The sequence below is a fragment of the Leptonotus elevatus genome, chromosome 7, assembly GCF_054856555.1.
Source record: "Leptonotus elevatus isolate MCC_2025b chromosome 7, RoL_Lele_1.0, whole genome shotgun sequence".
In the NCBI taxonomy this organism is placed as follows: Eukaryota; Metazoa; Chordata; class Actinopteri; order Syngnathiformes; family Syngnathidae; genus Leptonotus; species Leptonotus elevatus.
Window position 1 is genome coordinate 26,207,211 of NC_141245.1, and position 25,285 is coordinate 26,232,495.

The 25,285-nt window shown below is 45.7% G+C and overlaps 1 protein-coding gene across 1 annotated transcript; it reads left to right on the top strand.

Moving 5' to 3' along the window:
- The first annotated feature begins 318 nt into the window (after nucleotides 1-318).
- Nucleotides 319-23,768, top strand: traf4a (tnf receptor-associated factor 4a). The gene is made up of 7 exons (XM_086081068.1): nucleotides 319-814; nucleotides 15,589-15,640; nucleotides 17,562-17,666; nucleotides 18,234-18,395; nucleotides 20,695-20,856; nucleotides 21,920-22,075; nucleotides 22,982-23,768. Exons 1-7 carry the CDS (start codon nucleotides 672-674, stop codon nucleotides 23,612-23,614), a joined length of 1,413 nt encoding a protein of 470 aa, XP_085937194.1. The 5' UTR covers nucleotides 319-671; the 3' UTR covers nucleotides 23,615-23,768.
- The last annotated feature ends 1,517 nt before the right edge of the window (nucleotides 23,769-25,285 follow it).

Below are 25,285 nucleotides of genomic sequence, written 5' to 3' on the forward strand. Positions count from 1 at the left end.
TTTCTCCACCATTTGTCTCTCCTTTGTTTTCTCGTTCCACCTCTAGATGGCGCTGCAAAGCTTCTGTTTGAGGACGTGTGAGTTTTTTTTTTTTTTTTTTTTTAATATAATTAGCAGTAAATGGGCATCGTACCTGCAACTAATGAGCGGCTGGATATTGGAGCAATATGGAAAACATTGCACGCGCTTACGTGGACAAAAGCGCAATTAAAGAGGAGATCAAACGGCGTGAGCGGCTCCTTGACTCCTCCTGCTTGGAGGAGGAAGAGGAGGAGGAGGAAGAGGAGGAGGAGGAAGAGGAGGAGGCGGGCCTCGGTGCACCTAAACAGTCGAAGGGCTTGCGTCCGGGCTTCAGTCTGTCAGCAGCAACGACAACCTTCACCCCCCCACCGAAGCCCGCTCGTATTTTCCTGCACGTTTAAGCTTGGCGTCGGGTTTTGCTGTTTTTTTCGTATGCCGGAAGGGGGCGAGGCGACCACCCGGGAGAGCGAACCCTCGTTCGGACGCGAAATGAGCCCTTCGTCGGCGTGAAGCGCAAGAAAGGAGCCGCAAAGACAGAGACGTGCGCGCCAGGCCGAGAGAACGCCCGAGCCGAGGCGAGCCGAGCCGCGCCGAGCCGAGCCGAGCCGAGCCGAGCCGAGCCGAGCCGCGCCGCCGTCGAAGGAGCCACCATGCCCGGCTTCGACTACAAGTTCCTGGAGAAGCCCAAGAGACGCTTCCAGTGTCCGCTGTGCAGCAAGGCCATGCGGGAACCCGTGCAAGTGTCGACCTGCGGCCACCGCTTCTGTGACACCTGCCTGCAAGAATTCCTCAGGTACGCCGACGTCGATCGCGCGCGCGCGCGCAGTCGCTTTGTGTGCGCGCGCGTGCGTGCATGCGTGCGTTGATACCGCGCAGTTTCGGTTGAGCTTGGGTAAATAAAAGGGATGCGTAGGCGTGGCCTGCTCACCTTTCCACGGCGGCGTTGTTGTGTTGTTGACGCCAGTGCCGAGGGACCATCGAGCAAGCGTGACAGATTCCGCGGGGTCTTATAAGGCCCCTAAACGTCAACAACAACATGGTGTCCGTCCAGCCTCTTGTGGTTGTGGTGGCTTCTCGTGGAATCCACAACAGCTTGGACCACAAGACGGAAGAAACCACAGGGTTGTGTGTGGAGGTGTGGAGGCAGCAGGTCAAAGGGTCAAAGGTTCGCTTGACACTGGACCGGCACGCGTGCCTGTGCGCTTTGGGAGGGTTCGGTTAAAGTTTCAGGTCACTGCATTTTAAAACCTACACTTCAGTACAGTACAAGTCCAAGTCGGGCTGGGCAAGAACATCAAGTTCATTTGAGTACGCCATTTTAAAAAAATCTGTGATTTGAAAAATGAGCTAAATGGTGAAATTGAGGCGCGTGTGTAAATAAATAGGCGACGATTTTAGTCCGGATGATTAAAAGCTGTTGTTGGCAAAGTCTGTTAAGATGTGATTGTGAGTTGTCATTTTGTTGCTGGATGTGTTTACTATAGTTGTGGTATGTAATCGTTTTGGCATTTCAGCACAAACTTACCAATGTTTTAAAATCAGTATACATGACCTTTGTGTGAACTTTTTGCACAAGACTTATTTTTGGATCAATGGTTGTTGGGTTTGTTACTTTGATTCAAATCATAATCATCCAGAATGACGGGAAAAAAAAAAGATGGTCTTTTTTCACCAGAACAGTCCAAACCCAAAGATTGCCATGGCTTGTCATTGTTAATGTTCTGTTTTGGTACCATTTAACTGTTAATTCTGCGGGTTATCAAAGAATAAGTGACTGGTTTTGGATAAGTATGGACTTTAAGAAGAAGAAGAAGAAAAAAGCAGCATTATTGTACGTTGGTGTTTGTCAACGGTTCTGTTTTGACACTTGACTTGAAGCGAGCCTGCGACGCTTGCGATGCGGCGGAATTAAATTCATAACAGTTGTCATTAGTTTCGTGATGCAAAAAAAGTCTCGTCCTTGTGATAGGAGCCTTTAAAGGTTCCGTTTCGTGTACTTTTGCTGTCCAACCGTTCTGGTTGAACCGTTTCCATTCCCGTAGGATCAATGACACGTTTTGAATCACTGTTGACTCGTGGCTTTAAAGAGAAGAAGACAAAAAGACATCATGGCGAGGTGTCCTGCCTTTGTGACCGTTAGCCTGATGCTGCGTCATCGGTCGGTGAAAAGCAAAGTGCCGAAACATGGCTGCTCGACGTTGCTGTTGCTTGGAATCCATAAGAGGTTCGGATCGCTCGTATGTCGTCAAAGAAAAGCGAAACAAGGAATGCGCTTTGTCTTGCCTTTCGTGGCACAATCAAGTGGACTGGACTGACTTTTTGCTTGACCTCGGAATCCGTCCAATGTTGCGCTTCCGGTGTGGATCTTGTTAGAGTAGACAATATTAAGTATTGTACTCTTTGCGTGTTCAATTAACTGAATGGTGAGATCCTGGTGAAGAAGTCCCTTTGCAAAGGTATTATAATTATCAGAAGCTTCTGATGACAAAAACTGACGACACTGAAGCCGTGTTCCATCAGATTGTGTCTCTCTACTCCGGCACATCATTATTTATTGAAAAGTCGGTGAATACGAAAAGTCTCCTCCCATCAGCCCACAGTACATTTGTTTACAACTCAGTGAATACAAGAGAATCTGTTCCCATGGGTATAAATCAGATTAGAGAAAAACAATAATAATCAGCCTGTGACTCCCCTCTTCCGACCGGCAGAGACCGGCCACAGAGAAAACTCCCTTAAAGATAGCAAACGTACAAACCCGTTGCCCTTCTTCTGAGAGTGAGACAGATAATACAATTCTATTCATTGAGTCATATTGCTATAACTAAATCCAAAACAGCTAAAATATAAATTGAAACTGAAAAACAATGTTAATAACTTAACAATCTCGACGGACCGTGGACTCGAACGGCACGTTAGCGTAAGTCCTGTCGTCGGGGCGCTTGCCTTTCCGCTTCGCTTCTGTTATTGTTTCGTTGAGATTGAAGAAGCGCCTACGATGGCGTCTCGAAAAGGAAAGCGTGCCTGCGTCTTTGCGAAGGTTGCAATGTCTTGTCGTTGACAAGTTGGAAGCACGGAATCGTCCCGTTTCTACCACAGACGTTTGCTTCTATGCTACACATTTTAAGTAACGTTCCTAACGATGTCGCTCCGCTATCTGGACTTGTCAGTCAATTGCAATGTCCGGGATCATACCTGCACCTTTTCGCTCCTTGAACACAGCACTAACTTACATGTTGAGTATTTAAAAACCCCCCCACAAAGCTTTGCCTTAGAAATGTCCGCCTAGCATGCTAACAAATAGCATAACTGTCGCAGTGTTGTAATACTTAAAGCAGTTCTGTTCCTCTTAATAAAAGCAAATTGTTTTTAGAACAAATTAACGACATTTCCATTCATTTCAGCGGGGAAAGATGATTTGGTGTGTTTTAAGTTGCGAGTGTGGTCACGGAACGAATAAGCACGAATACTGTTGCTGCCTTGCTGCATCCGTTTTTTCTGTGGACCGTCCCAGATTGAAAGACAGCGCGACTGTCCCCCAATCAGAGGTGGCAGTTCCAGGTCCAGAAAGTAAAAACCCTGCCAGCGTTTGGCTTTAGCCTCATGTGCTAGCTCTCATGGCGCTCATAGCTGGCTAGCATCAGGGGCTAAAGCCAAACGCTGGCAGGGTTTTTACTTTCTGGACCTGGATTTGCCACCTCTGCCTCCCAATTTTTAACACTTAAGAAGCTTTTGAGCCGTTAACTTGTATTTTTGCTCAGTTGATTTGTCCGCCAATTTTGCAAATCGTTTTGTCTTGTCTGCGATTTTGCCCCGAGGTGGCATGCATGTAAAGCAGGGGTGGGCAATGCGGGTCCTTGGGGGCCGGAGTCCTGCAGGTTTTGAAGCTTTCTCACTTCCAACACAAGCTGATTCCAATCAACAGGATCGTCATCAGGCTGACGAGCTGATCAAATATCAGCTGTGTTGGAGAAGGGCAACATGCAAAACCTGCAGGACTCCGGCCCTCCGGGCCCGCCTCTGATGTGAAGAGAGGAGGCCCAAGAGTGTACTGTGCGAGGATAGGTCAGACTGGGTCAGTTCAAAGGAGGGGGGGGGGGGGGTCAATGTTGCCTCCAGCCAAGGATTAGACTCGAGGGTCAGACACGCCATCGGCAGGCGTCACCTTTAAATCTGCTGCTCAACCTGGAGAGAAAAAAAAGACGTCTTTGTTCACATTCGAGCGCACGATGCTGGACTAAACACACCTAAAACCCAAAAAAAAGTCTGTCAACCCAACCACGAAGGACACGATCATGTTAACGATGTCGCGAATACCGATATGCAACACTTTGTTTCTGTAAAATCTCTGCCAAATTTCATATTTTCAAAGGATCACTTCTACAAAATACAAAATGTGGTCAGTATTCAAGAAAAGCAACGCCATTGTCGTCCCAATACTTTTGACGCTCGTTTTTCTTGGCCATCCACAACTGACTTCAATCTTCTCGTCTTCTTGTCCCGTCTTCAAGCCGCTCATAGACCGACCGCACGCTTCTTGTTTCTAGCTCACCACAGTTTTGTTTTTCTATTGACACCAACTCCTAAAAATACCCGCCCAAAATTTTCAAAAGTTTTTTTTTTTCTTTTATAGATGTTAAGATTGTTGCGATTTTTGTTTGCCTTTACTGAGGGGCCGATTGAGTTCAGCCAAACTGGTTTGCTGCTCTTTTCATCACCATAAAAAAAAAAGAAAAAAAGTGCTCTCAGGTTGACTGTAAGTCAAAGCACGCCGGGGAAAGAGGAACATGGCTGCAAACATGGCTGCCGCTGAAGCCAGAATCCAATGACGACGTTTGTGATGAAATGTGAGGAAGCCACGCTCGCGTCATCGCTGCTGAATGCTTGTAGAAAAGCAGAACTGCGAGCTGAGCTGGGACGTCCGCTTCCTCGGCCAAAGTCAGCTGACCTGCCAGTGCGTGCGTGCGTGCGCGTTACTGGGTCAAGGGGTCGGCGAAGGTGACGAGGGGATTTAGCGGCGGCGCTCATGTCTGGACGTCCCGGCATGACGTGCGGATCTTGGGAAGTGTGCCGGCTCACGGGCAGCGTGCGACTCGGGCCGCGTTCACGTTTTGGAAACTTGTTTTGTTCGCTTTCCAAAACAAAAGCAACCCTTTCGTGTGTGTGGAAACTTCAGATGGGAACTTTTCCCGGTTCTTTTAACTTGAATGCTCGATACACTAATAATAACGACCCTGCATATTCTCAGGTGAACTATTTTACTGGATGCCAGAAAGATGGCGTACACGGCTCTGGAGCCTTTTCTACTGAATGCGGAAGAAGGTCTAATCTATTCAAAATGGTCTCCACTGGGGCCTGACCGATATGCTTTTTTCAATCACAGCTCACTTGTTTTCTGAAGCTGTGCTGTTTTTGGTTGTTATCTAAGACCTGAGCAACATTGATGTCATCTACAGACAACAAAATGGCTGCCCCCTTAGATGGATCAAAACGGCTGGATTTTGCTGCTTCACTCATATTCCACAAACGCAATATGAACCAGAATGCCATATTTAGACCAGCAGGGCTGCATAGAACATATTATTGGCAAAAAACAACAAATTGCGGTTGACTTCCCCTTTAATGGCAACTTGACCAAAGTTGAAAGAAAATGTGACCGAAAAGCCTGAGCGGCGTGCGGCAGGCGAGGCGGAATCCCCGCCAAGTTGCTGCTGCCACTCGTGTTCAAGCGAACGCGTCCTTTTGCCGCTTGCGCCGCATCCAGGCCCGTTTAGTCGGAGCCAAGAATGCTGCCGCGCGGCATGACTGCAACATGAATCATCCTTCAATTGTCAGCCTCGCTGACTCATGTCAGGCCTGGAATGCTAGCGTTAGCTTAGCCACTGCCTCAATGAGCTCCGCCATTTCTCCGGGAGCCGTCATCGGATTTTCGAAATTGACGAGTCAACATTTTGCCAGTCTATCATTTTTTGTGTGAAATCTTATCACGTTGTTCATTTTTCTCGAAGCAAATATCAAAATGAGTGCGTTCATTTTGCGCTCGTTTCAAGTTCCTTTAGCATCACTCATTTGTTAGCAGACGATGTAATCATGTGATTCATTCAATGACAAATTTGAATCCGCTCGTTTGAATTTTGCTTGCGAACGTGTCTGTGATGAAGTTAACCAAAACTTCATGCGTCCAAACTTGCTGCAGGAAAAAAAAAGTGCAACGTTCGATTGTCCCGCTTTTCTTTCGCATGTGACGCACGCTGAAGAGCGTTCAGCGTCGTCGGTGGCGGCCGGCCGGCAGCTGCGGCCTTTTGCGGCCCGACTGGCTCTCGGAAAAAACGGGCGGACATTGAGAGGCATTCACAGCGAGTCCCCCCCGCAGGTGTCCCAGCAGGAGGGGCTTCCGGAGGGGCGGAGCCAGCCCTCACGTCCCCAATGGGGCGCACAGAGACGCGCTTGTTCGGGTTGCGCTCGCTCACCGCCTCGTTGCTCTTCATTCGCCGACGCCTTCGATGCGCTTTCTTGACTTTTCAGTTTACAACCTTCGCTTGAAACCCGCATTTGGAACCCTAACCTTTGTCAAAAACCCTACTTTTAATCCATAACTCTGACTAAAAACCCTAAACTTGCTCTGAAACTCACTTGAAACCTTACCCTAAATAACCCCAACACTGATTTAAAAGTCTCTTTGGAAATCTTATCCTTGGCTTGAAGCCCGACTTTAAAACTATAGTTTCAAACCTTTAACCCCAGAATTTTGAACGCTCATTTGAAACTGTTCTTTTAAACCATAACCAAACCCTTCTTTGGACATGAAACCTGGTTTTAAAGAAAACTTGAACCCTTTGTCTAAAAATCCTCGATAACCCCGCTTTGCAAGCCTCACCTCAAAAGTAGTCGCATGCGTTTCATACGATGCAAACGCAGCCAATGCGAGCGCATTCCTGAGCACGAAGCGATGAAAAAAAGAAGGAAAAAAAAAAGTAAGTGGATCAAGCTGTGAGCTCACGTTTGTGGACGTAATCCAAGCCAGCCCAGGAAATCTCTTCCTCTCAACGGCGAGGAGGAAATGGACATTGACACCCGATAGGCGGCCATTAGTCGGCTTTGGAAATGGCTGGGGGGGGGGGGGGGGAGGGGGGGGGGGTAAACATCAAACTTTCAAATGTCAACAAATGGCGTACGTGTTTGTCCCGGACAAAAATGAAAGGTCGATTGTTGTTCGTTAAACTTTTCACTAATTGTGGAAAAGACAACAAACAAATTGTCCCCGTGTCCACTTTCAACCAAAAAGACAACAAATGTTTGACATGTCAAGAAATACAAAAATATTGCATGAAATAAATATTAGAACCCCCCCCACAAAGGTTTGACAAGGAAAGCAAAACTAAATAAAAAGATTACAGAATAATAAAAAAAAAGAAAAGGAAATTGATATTATTAGGTCAGAACAAAATCGATAAAAAAAATAAAAATACAAAATATTAGAAAAATACAATGCAAAGTACAAAATTATTAGACAAGAAGTAAGACAAATATTTGGCCAAAAATACACAAATGTGAGATGAAACACAAATATTAGGCAAAACAATATTACATGATTAATATAAAAATGAATAGTATATATATATATATATATATATATATATATATATATATATATATACTATAAATGTTTAATTGAAAGCAATCTGATCCTAGATTATTTGACATTTTTGTTCATTTAAATTGAAATCCAAATCAAAATGCTTGGAGATAATGTGAAGATGCGTTTTCTGCACCGCAAATATGAAATTAGCGTCATCGCAAACATGTTGCAACTTGACATGGAAACTATGACAAATATTGCTTTAGAATACTTTTTTTTTTCCTCGAAGAATTATTCATGTTTGAATGCTAATGTCCCCCCCAACCCCAAATCCACTTTCGTTTCGGCTGTTTGGCAGATTTGTTTAAAAATAAAGAAATAATCCAATTAACAACTCAATTTTGGTCAAACTCTTGTTTACATTTGTTGTAATTCCACTGTTGACCACTAGATAGTTTCAGACTTATTTAGCTTGAGACCATTTGAAAGAAGAACTGTATTTCAGTACGGCTGAAGATTGACTGTCAAATCCTCTTGAATCCTGCTTTTTACACCTACAGAAGGCGACGCTATTGCTTAGTTTCCTCATCTTCAATTTACAACAAAATATTACTCAATTTAAAACACAAACATGTCATTGATTGGCAAATGAACGGCTGGCGTTATTGATCAAATGATCTGGAAATATCGAGTCGAAAAGAAAGTGACAAAGCGAGCGGGCCAGCGCGTGGACGGACATGCCTCAGCTTGTCCTCGTCTATCAGCAGCCCGTGAAGAGCGCTGTGGAAAAAAACATTCCAGCGCCGTGGCCCCGCCTCCACTCGCACATGCACGCACGCACGCACCCACCCACGCACGCGCCAAGTGGCCAATCGGTGCAGGTGACGGAGATGCCCGTCGCCAAGTTTGCAGCGGCGCTTGCGTGTGACGAATGGACGTCATGTCTCGTATGTGTCCGTCTTGCGTACGGGTCATCGGTCACACTCAAGCAAGCGCACGTGCTCGCGGCGGCGCGCACGTGCTTCGGCTCCCACAGAAATGAGACGGCCAGGGTGCGCTTGTTTTCTTCGCTTTGTCTGACAGATGTGGATTTTTTTTGTCTTCCAAAACCAGAACAAAGACATTTTTGTCCAACAAACACAAACACCTTCTTTGGGGTTAATATGATCAATTAATTGAGTTTTGGGGGTCGAGCCAATTTTTTTGTTTCATCCCAAAACTCGTTCGCTGCTATTGACGGCTGTAGACATCAAAGATCCATGTTCGCTGAGCTAATGGTGAATGGGTTAGCGCAGGGGTTAGCGCAGGGGTTAGCGCAGGGGTTAGCGCAGGGGTCACCACCGCGCTGACCCTCAAAGACCACGAGCAGCTCATGGGCTTGTTCCGAAAATGGCGAACGAGTACATTGGCATTTTATTGAAATGTTGTCGCAAGGACAGACGTGGAATGCAGTCACCTAAAACAAGAAAACAGATCTGGTCCTCTGAGTACATTTTGGGGGGCTTCGCTTTTTTCAATATTTATTTTTTCTGACTTTCAGAATAATTGTAGTATTATAAGATTTTTTTTTGATTTTTTTTCTGTGTTTTTCTTTTGTGGCGCCACTCACTGTTTTCCTGCTGCTGGACGTGTGCGTGCGTGAAAGTGAATCTTGTGGGAGGCAAGCGGAAAGCCCCGAAAGCTGAAGGGGGGGGTGGGGGGGGTTGGTGGTTCTGGCACCTGTCCCCCAGTGAAAGGTTCCTCTGTGGGCCGACAGGTGCGGTCGGAGCAGTTAAGCCTCTCAGCTGATGAATGCTCATTGCTGACGATCCCGGCTTCCTTTTAGTCTTGTTTGCCTTCCTGCCAACAACGGCCGCGTTCGTCTCTTTGCATTTGGCGAGGGAGGGGGGAGGGGGGGGGGTCTGCTTTGTGTCCCCGGAGGCGGATGCTCAATGGCTCCTTTACGGCACTGGCGAGTCGCCTTTCCGGAAGGTTATTGATGCAATCGCGGGAAGGACGGCAGGTGTGCAGCCAAAGGCTGGGATGAAGGAGCGCTTGTTTTTTGGCCAGTCACTTGGAAGCAGCACAATTCCGCTCGCTTTCTTCTCTTTTAAAAGTCCAAAATGTCAAACTTTATGTATTTATTATTAACAAGTAAAAATATGGTGTCTTGTAGCATTCATCTTAAAACAAGTTTTCATTTTAAAAAAAATAAGTGACTGGTATGTTTGTAACATTGAATTTTATGGTAATTATAAATGTGACATTTTTAATACTTTTTAGGAGCGATAAAAAAAAAAGCAACACATTTAATTCAAAACAAACATTTTAAACAGTTTGATGTAACAATGAAATGATGTTTTCATAAACCTTTTTACAAAATATTTTTCAAGTAAAAAGTGTGATGTAACATGGACACGTGACTATTTTAGATTTTGCAATATCGAACCCTATTTCAACGTCAAATTCCTCCCCGACAACGCTCGTCCTCATTGGTTTTGTTGTCACGGAAAAAAGAAAAGCCAAATCGCGTCACAGATCTGCCGACAGTTTGAGCAAAACAATGCAGCCGAGGCGCTTGGAGACAAAGGAAGGCCAATCGGACGTCAGCGCCTCGGCAGACAAAGAAATTGCATCCGCGAGCCCGTCGGACGAGCGAATGCGTGGAGGGGGGGGGGGGGCGCTCTTGATGGATTTCAACTTGAATCCCACTGATAAGACTCTGAGTGACCGCGTGCATGTGCGCCGGGCGCCGTGTTTTGTCACCCCGCGTTTTTGCGTACTGTCTGCCAGCTGCTCCCGAAAAAGATCCTCGCTCCTCCCGCCCCGGTTGCCATGGAGACCAAAGCACCGGACCCCCAAGATGCATGTGACGTGCGCGCACACCTCACATACCAGCGTGCAATGATCATCAGTCTTTTTATATATATATATATACATAAAGTCATTTTTCATCCAAATAATTGACATTGGATAATTTCCTGCGGCACATGATGATGATGATGATGATGATGATGATGATGATCTGGTTGGGAATCACTGATGTACACGAGTGTTAATGTAACAAAAAAGAAAAAAATGCACAAATGGACACGTAGCTATTTAATGTTATGCTCAAGAAATATGGCCTTAAAATTTCCAAAAATCCCCCCCCCACAAAAGATGATTTTATTTGGTATTTTTTGATGGTCTTTTTGTAAATATATATTTGGAGGAGGACTGGGTCTTCAAATCAAATCAGATTTTCTTTTTTCAATACAAAAATCCGATTGAATAGATATTTATTTCGGAAAGTGGGCTTTTCAAGATATTGGTGGTCGCGATGCGCGATATCGCCTTCACGAGGCTGCTGTCGGTATTTTTTACAGGAACGCCCACCCATACTGTTTTGGGTATTTCAAAAAAAAAAAAACACTCCAGCGTTCCAACATTAGCACCAAACCCTGCGTGGAGCCTCCGTCCGTCCGTCCGTCCGTCCGTCCGTCCGTCCGTCCGTCCGTCCGTCCACGCTAGCAGACGCATCTCTTAATAGGCCAGGCCATGTTTTGGCACCCGGATGGCAGCATTCCGCCGGATTAGCGTAGCAGCGCCGCCGCAGCACACACGTCCCCCCCCCCCCCCCCCCAATCCCTCCAATCTGCCCTGTGAGGCCCCAGCTAAAATTAGACGCGCCATCTGTGATGAAACAGCCAAATTTCACACGTGCCGAGCTCTTCTTTGCAAACACACTTTCTGTTGTTGTGGCAAAAACAGCCACGGAGGCCGACGACTTTTGCCCTCCTTCCTTTTTGGAATTTTGCGTTTGGCAAAACGTCCAACGGGAAATCCCGTTTAGCAGACTGCCGCTCATCACTCTTGGATAAATTCTAGGTAACGTTTATATACCAGAGGTGGGCGCGTCACCCATCGTCGACATCGTCAGTCCGTTTCGCAAGACGAACCGCATTGTAATCGTCAATCCGCCATTTTGTCATTTGTCATTTCATTGCCATCCATCAATGATTTCGCCATTCGTCAGCGCATTCCGTCATTGACGGATTGACGGACCTTCTGTCAATATTGATGGAATGCCCACCTCTGTTAAAAACGCAACATTTCGAATGTGCCTACTGACCCTTGCAAGTACAAAAGCCGCATTTTTTGACAGTTTCCAGGTTCGACAGTTTGCTTAAAAAAGTTTTTCTGTTTGAAGCTTGAATGGTTTGAATTGGTCGGTAAATGTTGACAAAAGAAAACTATTTTAAATTTTTTAATTTCAAAAAATGGTCTTATCTCGAATGCTAACATGCTAACAGTTGCTATGCTAACAGAGCAAGATAGCAAGTTGAGTCGAGAAAACGTAAAGGCAGACTGATAAGGATTTTCAATTGTGTCCTTTAGGAAGGAATTATTTGAAATTGGCTCAGAATTGTAAATAAATGTTAGCGCCTCCAAATTGGCCAAAATAAATATTGTAGCCTCGACGAGCGAGCTAGCCTGGCTAACATCAGCTCGTTTCTGTTCTGACGTTCTTTCACAAAGTGGAGAAAAGCAGAGGAACTGATGTTGGTTTTTTTAGCAAAGGAAAAAACAACTTTTTGTGTTTACTAATGTGCCAAATATGATCTGCCTTGTTTAGAATTTTTTTTTTTTATCATGTTCAGTGGATAATTGTGTGAAATTAATCAATGAATCTGTGTCAGCTGCAGCAATTGACACCGCTGCTTCTTCATCGAACATTTGCGAAGGTTTGATTTGTTTTGGGAAGAGCAGATTTTTTTTTTTTCATGCTTTGCACAGCTCGTAGTAATGTGCTTTTTTTCCTCCTTTTTTTTTTTTTTTGGAAGCAAGACTATTTGCTCCGCATTGGCTCCCTGGTGGAGTTGGAAGTCAGGAATATGGGCCAGACATCACACGCACGCACACGCACACGCACACGCGCACACGCACGCGCACGCACGCACGCACGCACGCACGCACACACGCACAGTCGTAGTAGTGCTTTTTTGCCTTTCCTTTCACTTCCTTTTTTCTTTTTTTTTGTGCTCCTGTTGGCAAAGTAACAAAATGGAAGTCGACTTGATACAAAAGCTGAAAACCCAGATTTACTTTCTGTAGTAAAAAAAAAAGAAAGTACGCTAGGCACATGGTTAATGATTTTTCCAAAATGCGGTTGTTCAGTCCCACGAGACAATTGCACGTTTGTGATGACGAGTGGACTCCACGTCGCTGCCTTTTTTTTCCGACTTCATTCCTTGCCTCTGCTCTGTCAACTGTCGAGACAATTCCTGGTAAACAATTGCACGTTTGTGGTCACGAGGCAACCGGAGAAGTACAATTGTGACAGCTTCTGCTAATGCTAATAAGAAAATCCTGAATATTGCATTCAGTGTATCTGCTTGGTACAATTTCTCCTGTTTCTTGCAAATAATTAACGACAGAGACAACCTTGGGATTTCCCCAATTGTCGGTTTACAATCTTGGGGTGGCTTGACGTTCAGTGCGTGTTTCTGAAGATCTTGCTTGCTGCATTCTGTGCATCTCTTCAGTACAATTGCTCCATTTTTTTGGGCAAGGAATTAATTTGAAAGCAAAGAGTTAATACGAGTTATGTTGTAATGTTTCATGTTTCTTTTGGATCAATTCTAAATGAGAGTCCAACAGACTTTCGGCATTTCAAAGTGAAAGAAATAATTCAGTGGAAAAAGTTGCAATCAACGTGGTTCATAATATTGATCGGGAGGCGCTTTTTATCACTAAATATAGCCTGGATCGAACATTATTGTTGCTCCTGACAAACCAGGAGTGTTAATAATAATAATCGTTTTAAAACCGTATTTAAAAGCATTTCCGTTCGCGCCTTATTCCGTTTGCATGCAGCATAACAGCTAAATGCTGCTTCACCACGCTTGCTTTTGTAGGTCATCCAATTGCGGCAATCATCGATTTACTGTCAAAGATGCTCATTAAAAAGCCGGCTCTGTCCTTTCTCGTTATCTTTTGCCGTCTATTCCCTTCCGATGTCCCCGCGATCACGTGAGGAGCACTCGCTCGCCCCTCGCTCGCCCCTCGCTCGCACCTTCCACCCCGAATGCGCTGTCACAAAGAGACGAGCAACGCCACGATGGGCCCTCCGGCGCGCGTTGGCGGCCGAGCAATCGCGCTGACAGCCTGTGACGAGGCTCTTTTCGCCTGTCTGCATTTCTGCGCCTCGCGCGCACACACGCAAACGTGGGGGGTCCGAGCAGGACAAGGGGCGGGGGGGGCTCCGGCTCCGGCTCCCTCCGGCTCCGTCCTGCCTGCGCTTACATCACCGCTGCGTCCAGAGCGCAGGACCCGTCGCTTCACATCTCTTCTTTCGGGGCAGCTAATCCGCGCAAACTCTTCTTTTTGTCACCGTCGACATTCGCTTGACTTCATGAGGCCGCAGCAAGTCAACCATTTTTTTTGCTTTCAAGAAACTATTGTAGGTCCTTTTGGCAAGTTTCGGGTTCTCGTCTCATGTTTTTTTTTCTCTCTCTCCAAAATTGCGCCCCTCAAGCACGTTTCAATGAACAACATCACATTTGGTCGGCATGCTGAAGTCAACTTCATCTTTAACTTATTTGCTCCCAAAAATGTATAAAAATGTTTTATTTAAATATGGCCGTGGTCCCAAAGACGTATTCATACGTGTTTGCTTGCGCAAGAGCAGGGGTGCTCAATGCGGCAATCACAATCGACCAGTCAACCGCGAATTGCGTGACAACACACCACCTGAAAAAAAAAAGTGCCACCTTGGAATAAAACAAAAATAAAACAAACGGACTTTTCCCCGAATCATTGCAATCGGCACGATCACCAGCCGCCACGAAATACCGACTTCATCTCCAGTCCGCTCTAAAGATGGAGTCGCGCAGCCGTGACGGAGTGGAAATAACTTCTGAGTGCGGAGTGGACTTTCAAATCCCTCCTCATCGATTGACCCTCTTCTACAAGCCTTTGTGGCTTGTTAATTGGTCGCCGGGCTCCCTGCTGACACAGTGACCCTAATGGACGAGAATTACAGCTGTCTCGTGGTGCGTTAACACCCCCCCCCCCTCCCCTTTTCTCGCTCACACACACACACACACACACACACACACACACACACACACACACACACACACACACATTTGTCTTTGTATCATGGTGGGGACATCTCATTGACTTGATGCAACTCCAAGCATGCAAAATGATTGGCGACCCCCATTCCTGACCCGAACCTCAGCCATAAAACCCGATTCAAACCTAAACTCTAAAACCTCGTCGTGACCCTCAATAAGAATTCTGAACTTGCGGGGACCACCAAAAACAATGTTAGTTAACCCTATAAAGCACGAACCATGAAATATATGAGATCAAATTCCCATTCTTTGTAAATAGAGTTTTTATTGGTCCTCTTGAACTAATTAAAAATCAACTTTCACATATGACTTTTGATTTTTGCGTCACATTTGATACAAACGGTCTCAATGCTTTAAAATATACAGCTTTTATTTAGAACTGACAACCGACGACCGGGACCTTTCCCTGCCGGGCCTGGGGTTCCTGGGGTCCCCCGGTGCTCCCTCGTCTCTTTCCTCCCCAATGTTCCGCCCTTGCCAGGTCAGCTGGGTGCTACTGCCCTCTCATGGATTATCCGTGCAATGCATGTGTCAGATCCTATACGTCAGAGTTTTAATGAGAAAAGAAAAATATTATACTCACGAAATGGAGGTCTCAAAATGGTCTTGTATGATACGGTTGGCGTTATGGGGTTAAACCTGGAAAAACACGTGCGTGGGCCCCACAATGTAGCAAAGACAAAGGCACACGTCACGTGTGTGTGCTGAACGTGTAACTTTGCTGGGTTCAAAGTTGACATTTGATTGAACGCAGCGTTTGCACGTGCTTGACTTCCTTGTTGTGAAGTTGAAGTCCAAAGCGCAAGCAAAGTCTCGCACGTTAATTCCAGTTGGTCAAAGTGTCGATTGATTTGAATAAGCTTGTTCCGTGTCTTGTTGTTGCAGTGAGGGAGTCTTCAAGTGTCCCGAAGACCAGCTGCCTTTGGACTACGCCAAGGTAGGACAAGCTTCGTTCACTCCCTTCTGGTCTCTGGACCCGGTTTGGGCAATAGGGCCCCCCTTCACTCCCATCTTGCCTTAGCAACAGTCCTCCGCATTATTTCCCTTCAAATTTGCTTTATATTGTCGCGTTTGTGATTATGAACTGAACTCGTCAAGTCGCTGGTTCGTTCGAGCTGCACACGTTTTACGACAGCTTGGACTCGCTTCCGAAACGTGATCTTCGTATTGAAATTAGCCCCCGAATGACCAAATCCGCTCAAACGGGTTTCTCGACAAATAAAAAAATCGAGTTTGCTGCTCAACGTTTCAAAAATGTTTACAAAGCCAAATTCACGTGATCTGCTTCCAATGTCCAAAATGTATATTTCGTCGTGAGAAGACTGTAAACAAACAAACAAACAAATGTATGAGAGTGTCGCCGAGAAGGTCGCATTGACGCAGCTTAGCAACAAAACCTGAACTTTTTCCATTGAAAATAGTTGCCTTTAACCTCCGGATTGCGGGATGCGCTTTTGGCCGACAGCAGAACAAAAGATTTTCCTCTTTTTTTATCTTCTTGTCAATGTAGCACATACTCTGTTTTCTTTCTTTTTTTTTCCCGTTTTTGGACCTGAATTTGACGCTTCTGATTTCCAATATCAGATGTCGCCTTTGAGCACAAAAGTCTTCACACCCCTGTTGCATCTTGCCAATTTCATGATTTCCACGAATCCCTTTTGCCCGTTGAAATAAAGTCAAGCCGCCGTTGTCTGTTTAGCGCACGCGGACGTCTGCCGCATTCTCCTTGTGAGTGTTTCCATTTTGTATTTCCGTCTGTGGCAGCTCGTCCCGTTCGAATCAACGGATGAAAGTGCATCGCCGAGTGTGGGTAACTGGAAAAAACGGGAACGAGGCCCCGGTGAGAGCACGGATAATTGACTGGTAGCGTTGGCGTGTGCAGCGAAGCGCGTTTTCTGCTATTGCACACAAAAAGACAAGAAAGGCACAACAAGCACTTGAGCCGGGTTGCGCCTTGGGGGAGGCAATTGTCGTTACTTGCAGTCAGCGTCTTTCCCCTCTTGACACCGCTGCGCAAATAAGGGCCCATTGTGCGTCAACTGGGCCGGCGAGACTTTTGCAGAGTGCTCAAATATGACACCCAGGCGTCGGTCGGTCGGTCCGTCCGTCGGTCCGCTTTATTAGGGACCCTGCTTGCCCGCTGTTTCCTGCTGGTCAGTCGCCTGCAAATGAGCCCGCTGCTCCCCTTTTAGGCAAAAGGGGGCAGTCAAGTGTGAACGCCGCAAAGAAAGAAAGTCACGAGGACGGCGGAATGTTACCTGACGGCGTTGCTCTGAAGTGTTACTTGTGTTCTTGCTACTTTTTCACACCTCCTGCGGTACTTATTTTATTTTGTTTTTATTTAGGTTTGATTTACTTTCATTTGACTTTTGCATTGTCATTTTAATTTCTGGGCGGCACGGTGGCTGACGGGTTAGCACGACCGCCTCCCAGTGCAAAGGTTGTGAGATCAAGTCCGGGCTTCGGCCATCCTGGGTGGAGTTTGCATGTTCTCCCCGTGCCTGCGTGGCTTTTCTCCGGGTACTCCGCTTTCCTCCCACATTCCAAAAACATGCACGGCAGGTGAATTGGACACTCCAAATTGTCCGTAGGTGCGATTGTGAGTATGGTTGTTGGTCTCTGTGTGCCCTGCGATTGGCTGGCAACCAGTTCAGGGTGTACCCCGCCTACTGCCCGAAGCCAGCTGGGATAGGCTCCAGCAACCCCGTGACCCTTGTGAGGACAAGCGGTACAGAAAATGGATGGATGGATGGATTTTAATTTCTACAGCAACAAAAGATATTGAATCACGTTCTCATGTATGAATTTGACACTTCCAGCTTGATCTTTTGGATTTGATTTGATTGATTGCTTTTCAGATCTACCCGGACCCGGAGCTGGAGCAGCAGATCTTGGCGCTGCCCATCCGCTGCATCCACAGCGAGGAGGGTTGCCGCTGGACCGGCCAGATGAAGCAGCTGCAGGTGACATTTTCACCCTTCGCATTATTTTCAGGCCTTCTGTGGGTTTCTCTTGCGGATTGGGCTGCAAAAAGCTCGGGAATTTGCACTTGGACGCTTCCCGTGGGAATAAGGCGGGGATTTACAAAATCGAATTACAAAAGCGGACATTTCAGCTTCAGAAGTCGTTGGGCGGGCGGCGCTTCACCGTGCAGATGAGCAACGGCTCGCAACGTGTTTCCGAAACGAGCAGAGAACTTTTCAAAGTGGCAGAGAAGTGGATTGTTGTGCAGCGGCTTGCAAACGGCAACAACAAGCAGGAAGTGATGACAGTTGCCGTCGGCAGGGACGAAATCACGCCAAGTATTCAAAAGCCAAAGTTGGATTTCTGGTTCCTCAGTTGTTAAATGAAGGACGCGAGTCGAAGCTAAAATATGACTTTGATTTTGATCTTTTTTGTAAATATTCATCCAGTGTTTCATTTTTGACATCGCCCCGGAGTTCGCCGCTTGGTTTTGCTCACTTGCGGCGACGAACTGGCGAGCAAGTGACGCATTGTTTTTCTCCGTCTGCCTCCGTGACCTCCCCCAGGGCCACTTCTCCACCTGCGCCTTCAACGTGATCCCCTGCCCCAACCGCTGCTCGGTCAAGCTGACTCGCCGCGACCTCCCGGACCACCTGCAGCACGACTGCCCCAAGCGCAAAGTCAAGTGCGAGTTCTGCGGCAGCGAGTTCACCGGCGAGGCCTACGAGGTAAAAAAAAAAAGACCGGCGGGGGGAGGGGGGGGGGGCTGCCTGTTTGTCTTTCCTCCTCCGGGGTGTCATTAGTACACAATGGTATGAAAAGTGCTCTTTGTTTTAGCGTGCTGGGTGACCGATCCGTTTTCAAATAACCTGACTTCCCTGTTTACTCTCTGAGTCACGTGACCGCTTCGAATACGGTCAGAACCTTCCCCTGAGCTGCAAACGGCGGTCTGACACACAGCTGATTTTTTTTTTCTTATTTTTTTTTCTTTTTTTTATTCTAAGAGCTCAGTATTGTTCATTCGGAAATGTCATCATCATTGCTCTTTTCCCTTTTTTTTTTTTTTTTTTTTGTGCGTGCGTGCGTGTATTTGTTAGCTCACCAGAAAACCTATTAGAAAAAATCTCATACCGTTCACCTAAACCGAACACCAGGAGACCTGAGGAAGGACCAAAGAAAACCAAGGAAGGTGAAATCCAGCTGGATTTCAGCTGATTTTCTTATGAACTCATGTATGATACCCTCCCCCAATTTGCAACATGGCCCATGCTTAAAAAATGGACGTATTATCCATATCGCCATTTGATAGATTGTACGGAAGACGATTAAGGCCAGTGAAGACAGAAAAACAAGTTTGTCAGGATTCTCACTTTATTCTCAGAATTCAATCTTCTGCACGATTGGGATTTTGTGTCTTGAGTGTTTTTAGTGTAAAAAAAAAAAAAGCTCTGCTAGCTAGCTAACAGTTTTGGCTGTCGACACTGGAGCCTTTGTGGGAGCCGCCGCCGCCGCTTCCTGGTTCGAGCCGGAATGAATTGGCTCAATACTCGGCTCCGCTGCGCCATCGTAAACAACAGCTGTACAAATAGAAAATAGTCAGCGTCATAAAAACAAATGACCTGTCATCAAGTCTGATGGATAAAATGTGAGGGGACGGGTGACCAATCAAAAAGCAAGCAAGTTCCAGGCCACAACATTCAAGCGTCTCCAGCAAAAGCTGCTGCTCGTCTCCGAACCGGTGCCGGTGAGACGGAGCGCAGATAAGCCTTATCGATCCCGGCCTGTCTTCGCCGTGCAATTTACAGTCCATTTTACGATTGTCTTGCTTGTTTTTAAATCTCTAAACGGTCTCGGCCCACCTTCCCTCGCTGACACGATTGGGAGGTACCGAGGACAAAGCGGAGGCTTCGAGGGGTTCGAGTCTTTGCAGTTGCCGGTTCCTCCCTTTGGAATGACTTTGCGTTCAATATTAAGCAATCTCCCCTCTCTCGCTACTTAAAACCCGTTTCTGTGTATTCTTCGGCGTTTGTCCCTCGTGAGACTTTGCCTTCTTTGCGTGCTTTGTTTGTGCTGTATTCGGTGCTACCAAATTGATGCTTATTTTGTTTATTTATTTATTCACTCACTCATTTACCTTCATCTTGTCCTTAATTTATTGATATCAACTTTATGTACACTTACCTAAAATGTTTTGTTTTCTTGTTTTTCGTTACTGCATGTTCAGCACTTTGCATGCAGCAATGCTTGCTTAGAAGTGCTTTATAAATTTTTTATTTTTTTTTTTATTTTTTTTTTATTTTTTTTTTTTTTTTTATTTTTTTTTTTTATTTTTTTTTTATTATTATTATTTTTTTTTATTTAAAAAAAAAAAAGTGCTTTATAAATAAAGTTGAGTTGAGTTGAATATTGGGTCCACAAGTTGGCAATTTAAGCCCCCCCAAAAAATGTCAACATCAAAATCATCTCAATTAAAGATACCGCTACATGTTTATTTATTTATTTATTTATTTCACCTGCATGTATAAAAATGTCTTTCACTCATGGAATCAATGAAGTGCTACAGAGAACTGCAAAATCTTATTTCTGCATGTCACAAAAACATTTTGAACTTTGAAAGAAAATAACACAATTGGTTGAAGCTTACTTTCAAATAACATTTATTTTAATCATCTCCACGCAGCACGTAACATTCTACATCCTCGTTTAGCTTCACCTTTCTTTGATCTTTCCCTGGTTTCCCTACGGCAAGTCCAATGGCTCAATAAATATTGTGTGACGACATTTGTATCGCATGTTTAGAGGGACCAAAAAAATACAAATGATTGATGTGAATGTTACAAGATCGTCCTAATCTTCACATTTGAAAAAGGTGCAAACGAAAATAAAAACAAAATGTAGAATCATTTGTTTTGCGAAGACACGGCGAACCGCAAGTTGTGCTCCATCCTTCGAAAGTCACAGCTTTTCTTAAATGTCGTTTTCATCTTTGATTCTGTAGCTCATGCAGTGTGCGCGTGTGCTTCCCAGAACCACCAGGGCGTGTGTCCCCAGGAGAGCGTCTACTGCGAGAACAAATGCGGGGCGCGGATGATGCGCCGGCTGCTGTCGCAGCACGGCGTGGCCGAGTGTCCCAAACGCACGCAGCCGTGCAAGTACTGCGGCAAGGAGTTCGTCTTTGACACCATCCAGGTGAGTTTGCAAGGTCGCTGGAAAAGCCATCAGATGGCTGATGCTGCCCTCTAATGGATTATTTGTGCAATACATGTGTCAGATTATACACGTCAGGGTTTTAATGGGGGGAAATGCACTCGTGAAATAGAGGGCGGAAAATGGGATACGTTTGGCTTTCTAGGGTTCCGATGTTGGGAGTTGGTTAAGGTTTTGGCTTTTAATCTCGTTGTACTGCTGCTGCACGATGACCATTTTTTTGGGGGGGGTGAATCTGTAACGTTACCTCCCGTAAGGACCGTGAGGTTCGTTGTAAGGTTCGCCGTATTTCCCAGCCAGCACAAATGAAAAGTCTTCTGCATTTATTGTTCAGGCCGCCGTCATCCATCTTTGATGTCAGCTTGTGGCAGCTGCTGTTTGGGTGGCTGTCCGAGGCGAGAGAGTAAACATCGCATCCTCCTCTCACACGCGAGTCATCGCATTCCGCTTTGGACACTAAATGGAGGCGTGCGAGCCAATGAGGAGTTAGGATTCGTTGGGTTTCAGAACATGTCGCCGCTCGGGTCAAGTGAGAATGTTTGCGGGAGTTGCTTAGTGATAGCAGCAGGAGTGTCTATTATCTAATAGTAGAAAATATTGGGGGAGGGGGGGGAGGGGGGGGCAAGGTTGAATGTAGTTGATGTTATGTTGTTTGCTAGCAAGCCAATCCAAAGTTTTATGAGAAGTCAACTTTTTGTACTGTGACGGTTCACCTGTCAGTTGACCGTGGCTCTTTTGTTTTGTTCCCCCCCTCCCCCTCCGCCGGTTTTATGCTGCTAGCTTGGAGAGTCGCTAGCAGTTTGGGAGCTAGCGCACAGCCTGCCATGACTGCTTGTCTCAATGTACACTAATTACACTTTGCCAAACCACTTATATGATTTTATACAATACTGTGGTATTAAAAACTGATAACTTCCAAAATGTGTCTGTTGTTGGTGGATTTGTGCCATTTGAATTCCTTTTGTTGGTGAAAAGTGACTTTGAAGTAGTCATGTCAATTTAGCGTCACTCGAGCGTGTGTTTTAAAATGGCTGGTCTTCCACAGAACCACCAGTACCACTGCCCTCGCTTTCCCGTCCAGTGTCCGAACCAGTGCGGCACGCCCAACATCGCCCGCGAGGACCTCGCCAACCACGTGAAAGACAACTGTGGCAGCGCTCTGGTTCTCTGCCCCTTCAAAGACGCCGGCTGTAAACACAGAGTAAGTCCAAGCGCTTCTTTCAGCAACGTGGACGTTGAAATTGCAGGTTGAACATAAACACAAATTATTTTTATTATTATTATTTTTATTAGGGCTGGGTATCGATTCAAATCTCCTCAATTGATTCGATTTTGATTCACAAGAGTCCAGTTCGATTGATTTCGATTTTTTTCGATTCACTTCAGTTCAATCCAATATTGATTAATTATGGAACATCAATTCTTCTTAAATATCATGGACATGATAAAAAAAAATAGAAACGCCACAAACATTACATTCCATATAGAATGTTGCTGAGGCAGTAACTGCTTAAATGGTAAAACAACACGTGTTATACTCACTTAAGTGTTACACAAACACTGACGAAAATTCAATTTTCTTGTTAATTTTTGGTAAAAGAGATGTGAAAATAATCAATTCATGGTTTTATGAATCGATAAAGGAAAATCGATAATATGATGTTTTTTTTAAGATGAGGAGATGTCGTCAATATTTGTTAACTGTGGTTGTGTGAAGCTCTTTAAGACTCTTCTGTGATTCGAGTCTCTAGAAATAGACTTGACTCAACCATAATTATACTCACATATTGTCGATGACGCATCATGAATTCCTTTTGAACTTCAAATGCAGTTCCTGGTATTTGAGTTGCGCTTCCTCGGCTCAATTCCAATTGAAATTGAAATTGAAATTCAAGAATGAAATTGGAATTCAGGCTTCAATTCAATTCTGAATTTCATTGCGTTACTCCACGGAGACTGTCAACGCTAACCGCGTTAGCGTCACGCTAGCGGGACATCGTTCGGGCAGTTGGTTTAGTTTGACAGTAAACGTCAACAAGCCGACATCGCGCGTGCACGAAAGCAACGGCGCGAGAGGGTTTAACACAGCCGGGTGTCGTTTCCGCAGTGCCCCAAGCTGGCCATCGGCCGGCACCTGGAGGACAGCACCAAGTCGCACCTGACCATGATGTGCAACCTGGTGGGCCGCCAGCGGCAGGAGATCCTGGAGCTGCGGCGCGAGATGGAGGAGCTGTCGGTGAGCCACGACGGCGTCCTCATCTGGAAGCTGAGCGACTACTCGCGCAAGCTGCAGGAGGCCAAGCTGCGCAGCAACCACGAGTTCTTCAGCCCGCCTTTCTACACGCACCGCTACGGCTACAAGCTGCAGGTGTCGGCCTTCCTCAACGGCAACGGCAGCGGCGAGGGCTCGCACCTCTCCGTCTACATCCGCGTGCTGCCCGGCGAGTACGACAACCTCCTGGAGTGGCCTTTCGCCTACAAGGTCACCTTCTCCATCCTGGACCAGAGCGACCCGTCGCTGTCCAAGCCGCAGCACATCACCGAGACCTTCAACCCGGACCCCAACTGGAAGAACTTCCAGAAGCCGTGCAGCGCCCGCAACTCGCTGGACGAGAGCACCCTGGGCTTCGGCTACCCCAAGTTCATCTCGCACGAGGAGATCAAGAAGAGGAACTACGTCCGCGACAACTGCGTCTTCGTCAAGGCTTCCATCGAAATCCCCCAGAAGATCATGGCTTGAGCACAAGCTGCCGAACCTGGAGAACCCTTTACATACTTCCTACCTGACTGACGGAACCCACGAGAAAATCGCCTTGGAAATCAAACAGTGCCTAGAAGTTCATCTTTTTCTCTGTAATATCCGCCGACGGATCATGGACATAAAAAAAGCAAAAATGGAGGGGTAGGGGGGATGGGGGGGTTAAGTAGGGGGGCGAAGGGCTCCACTCTGCACTTAAAGGGATACTTGACTCATTGACACGTTTTCAGCAGTCAAAAGTTTTGTTTTTTTGAGAACTAACTAAAAATGAATACCTGTAAAAACGACATTTTCCACTTGCTGTCGACTGAAGATGACATCACCTGTGCTGAGGAAGTAGGTAACGACAATCACGGCTCAGTTTGCCGACCAAACCCAGAAAACAGGTGAGCCACTATTGGTCGTTACCTACTTCCTCAGCACAGGTGATGTCATCTTCAGTCGACTTCAGTTTTGCACGCACACATACAAACATGGCGGGGAAGCGAACCCACGCCAACCTGCAGCGTCGGCACGTGACGGTACCACTCCGCCACCCGGAGCCCAGCGAGTGGAAAAATGCATACGTTGTTATGATTTTTATTCTCCACAATTTTTTTTCCCCGTCAAACAACTCACACATAATACTTCCGATTTACACATTTCAAATTTCAACTTGCTTACAAAATTCACGCCTTCCGGGGTATTTATCGTCTGATTCCACATTATTTACAGTATTGGCGTAATTTAACATTCAATATAAACTTTTCCACATTAATTTCAATACTGACATTGAACTTTGCATGCTCACTTCCATACATAAAACTGATCTCCGATACTACTCAGTGGCGCATTTGGTAAATTGCCTTGTCCAGTAACCACGAGGTTGCGGGTTCGAATCCCACCTTTGACTGTACATTGCAAATATATCCATGGCAATTATGCTAAGTGCTATGCTATCATTGTTCCACTTTTCCATCTAAATGAATGGAGGGTACTTTCAGATAAAACTTATAAATTTCAAATTGCTTCAACAATTCACGCCTCCCGGGTTCAAGTATTCTTTTTATTCATTTATCTTACAATTTACTTTTCTGCAGAAATCTAGTTTTTAAAGATATTAACTCATTTGCTCCCCAAAACAAATAAATACGTTCTATTTTAAATGCAAGTGTCCCAAAGACGTATTTATCCGTTAAAATAAATACATATATTTTTTTAATGCTAGCGCATACAGAAGGCTTTGATGCAGCCTCTCAACTGCAGAGAACAGTTGATAAATTGTAGTTATGACAAAAACAGCCAGCAGGTGGAAGCAGAGTATAAGAGATCAACCAGGGCCATGTTTGGAAACAAGCTCATTTACTCACAATTCTAACTCGATTTGTGAATAATGATCAAAATCCAGTAAACAGCACGGGAGCGAAGGGGATTGCTTCTGAGAAAATGGCAGCGAGTCAATGCGTTAATTGTACATGAAAAATAATAAAGTTATCAAATTCATTCTGGACCAAATATGAACTTTTTAACTGCCGAAAACGATTCAATGAGTCAAGTATCCCTTTAAGAGGTTCGACCTCGGATGTGTGGAAGCAAAAGGAGAGAAGTGGGAATCCCGCCTGCCTCGTGTTTACATGCTCTTGTAGCTCACCAGTGGACTGGTGTGAAAGTGCA

Coding starts and splice junctions, on each gene's coding strand:
- traf4a (XM_086081068.1), top strand. CDS start 672: ATGCCCGGCTTCGACTACAAGTTCCTGGAGAAGCCCAAGAGACGCTTC. Junction 815..15,588: donor TGCCTGCAAGAATTCCTCAG/GTACGCCGACGT, acceptor TTGTTGTTGCAG/TGAGGGAGTCTTCAAGTGTC. Junction 15,641..17,561: donor TGCCTTTGGACTACGCCAAG/GTAGGACAAGCT, acceptor ATTGCTTTTCAG/ATCTACCCGGACCCGGAGCT.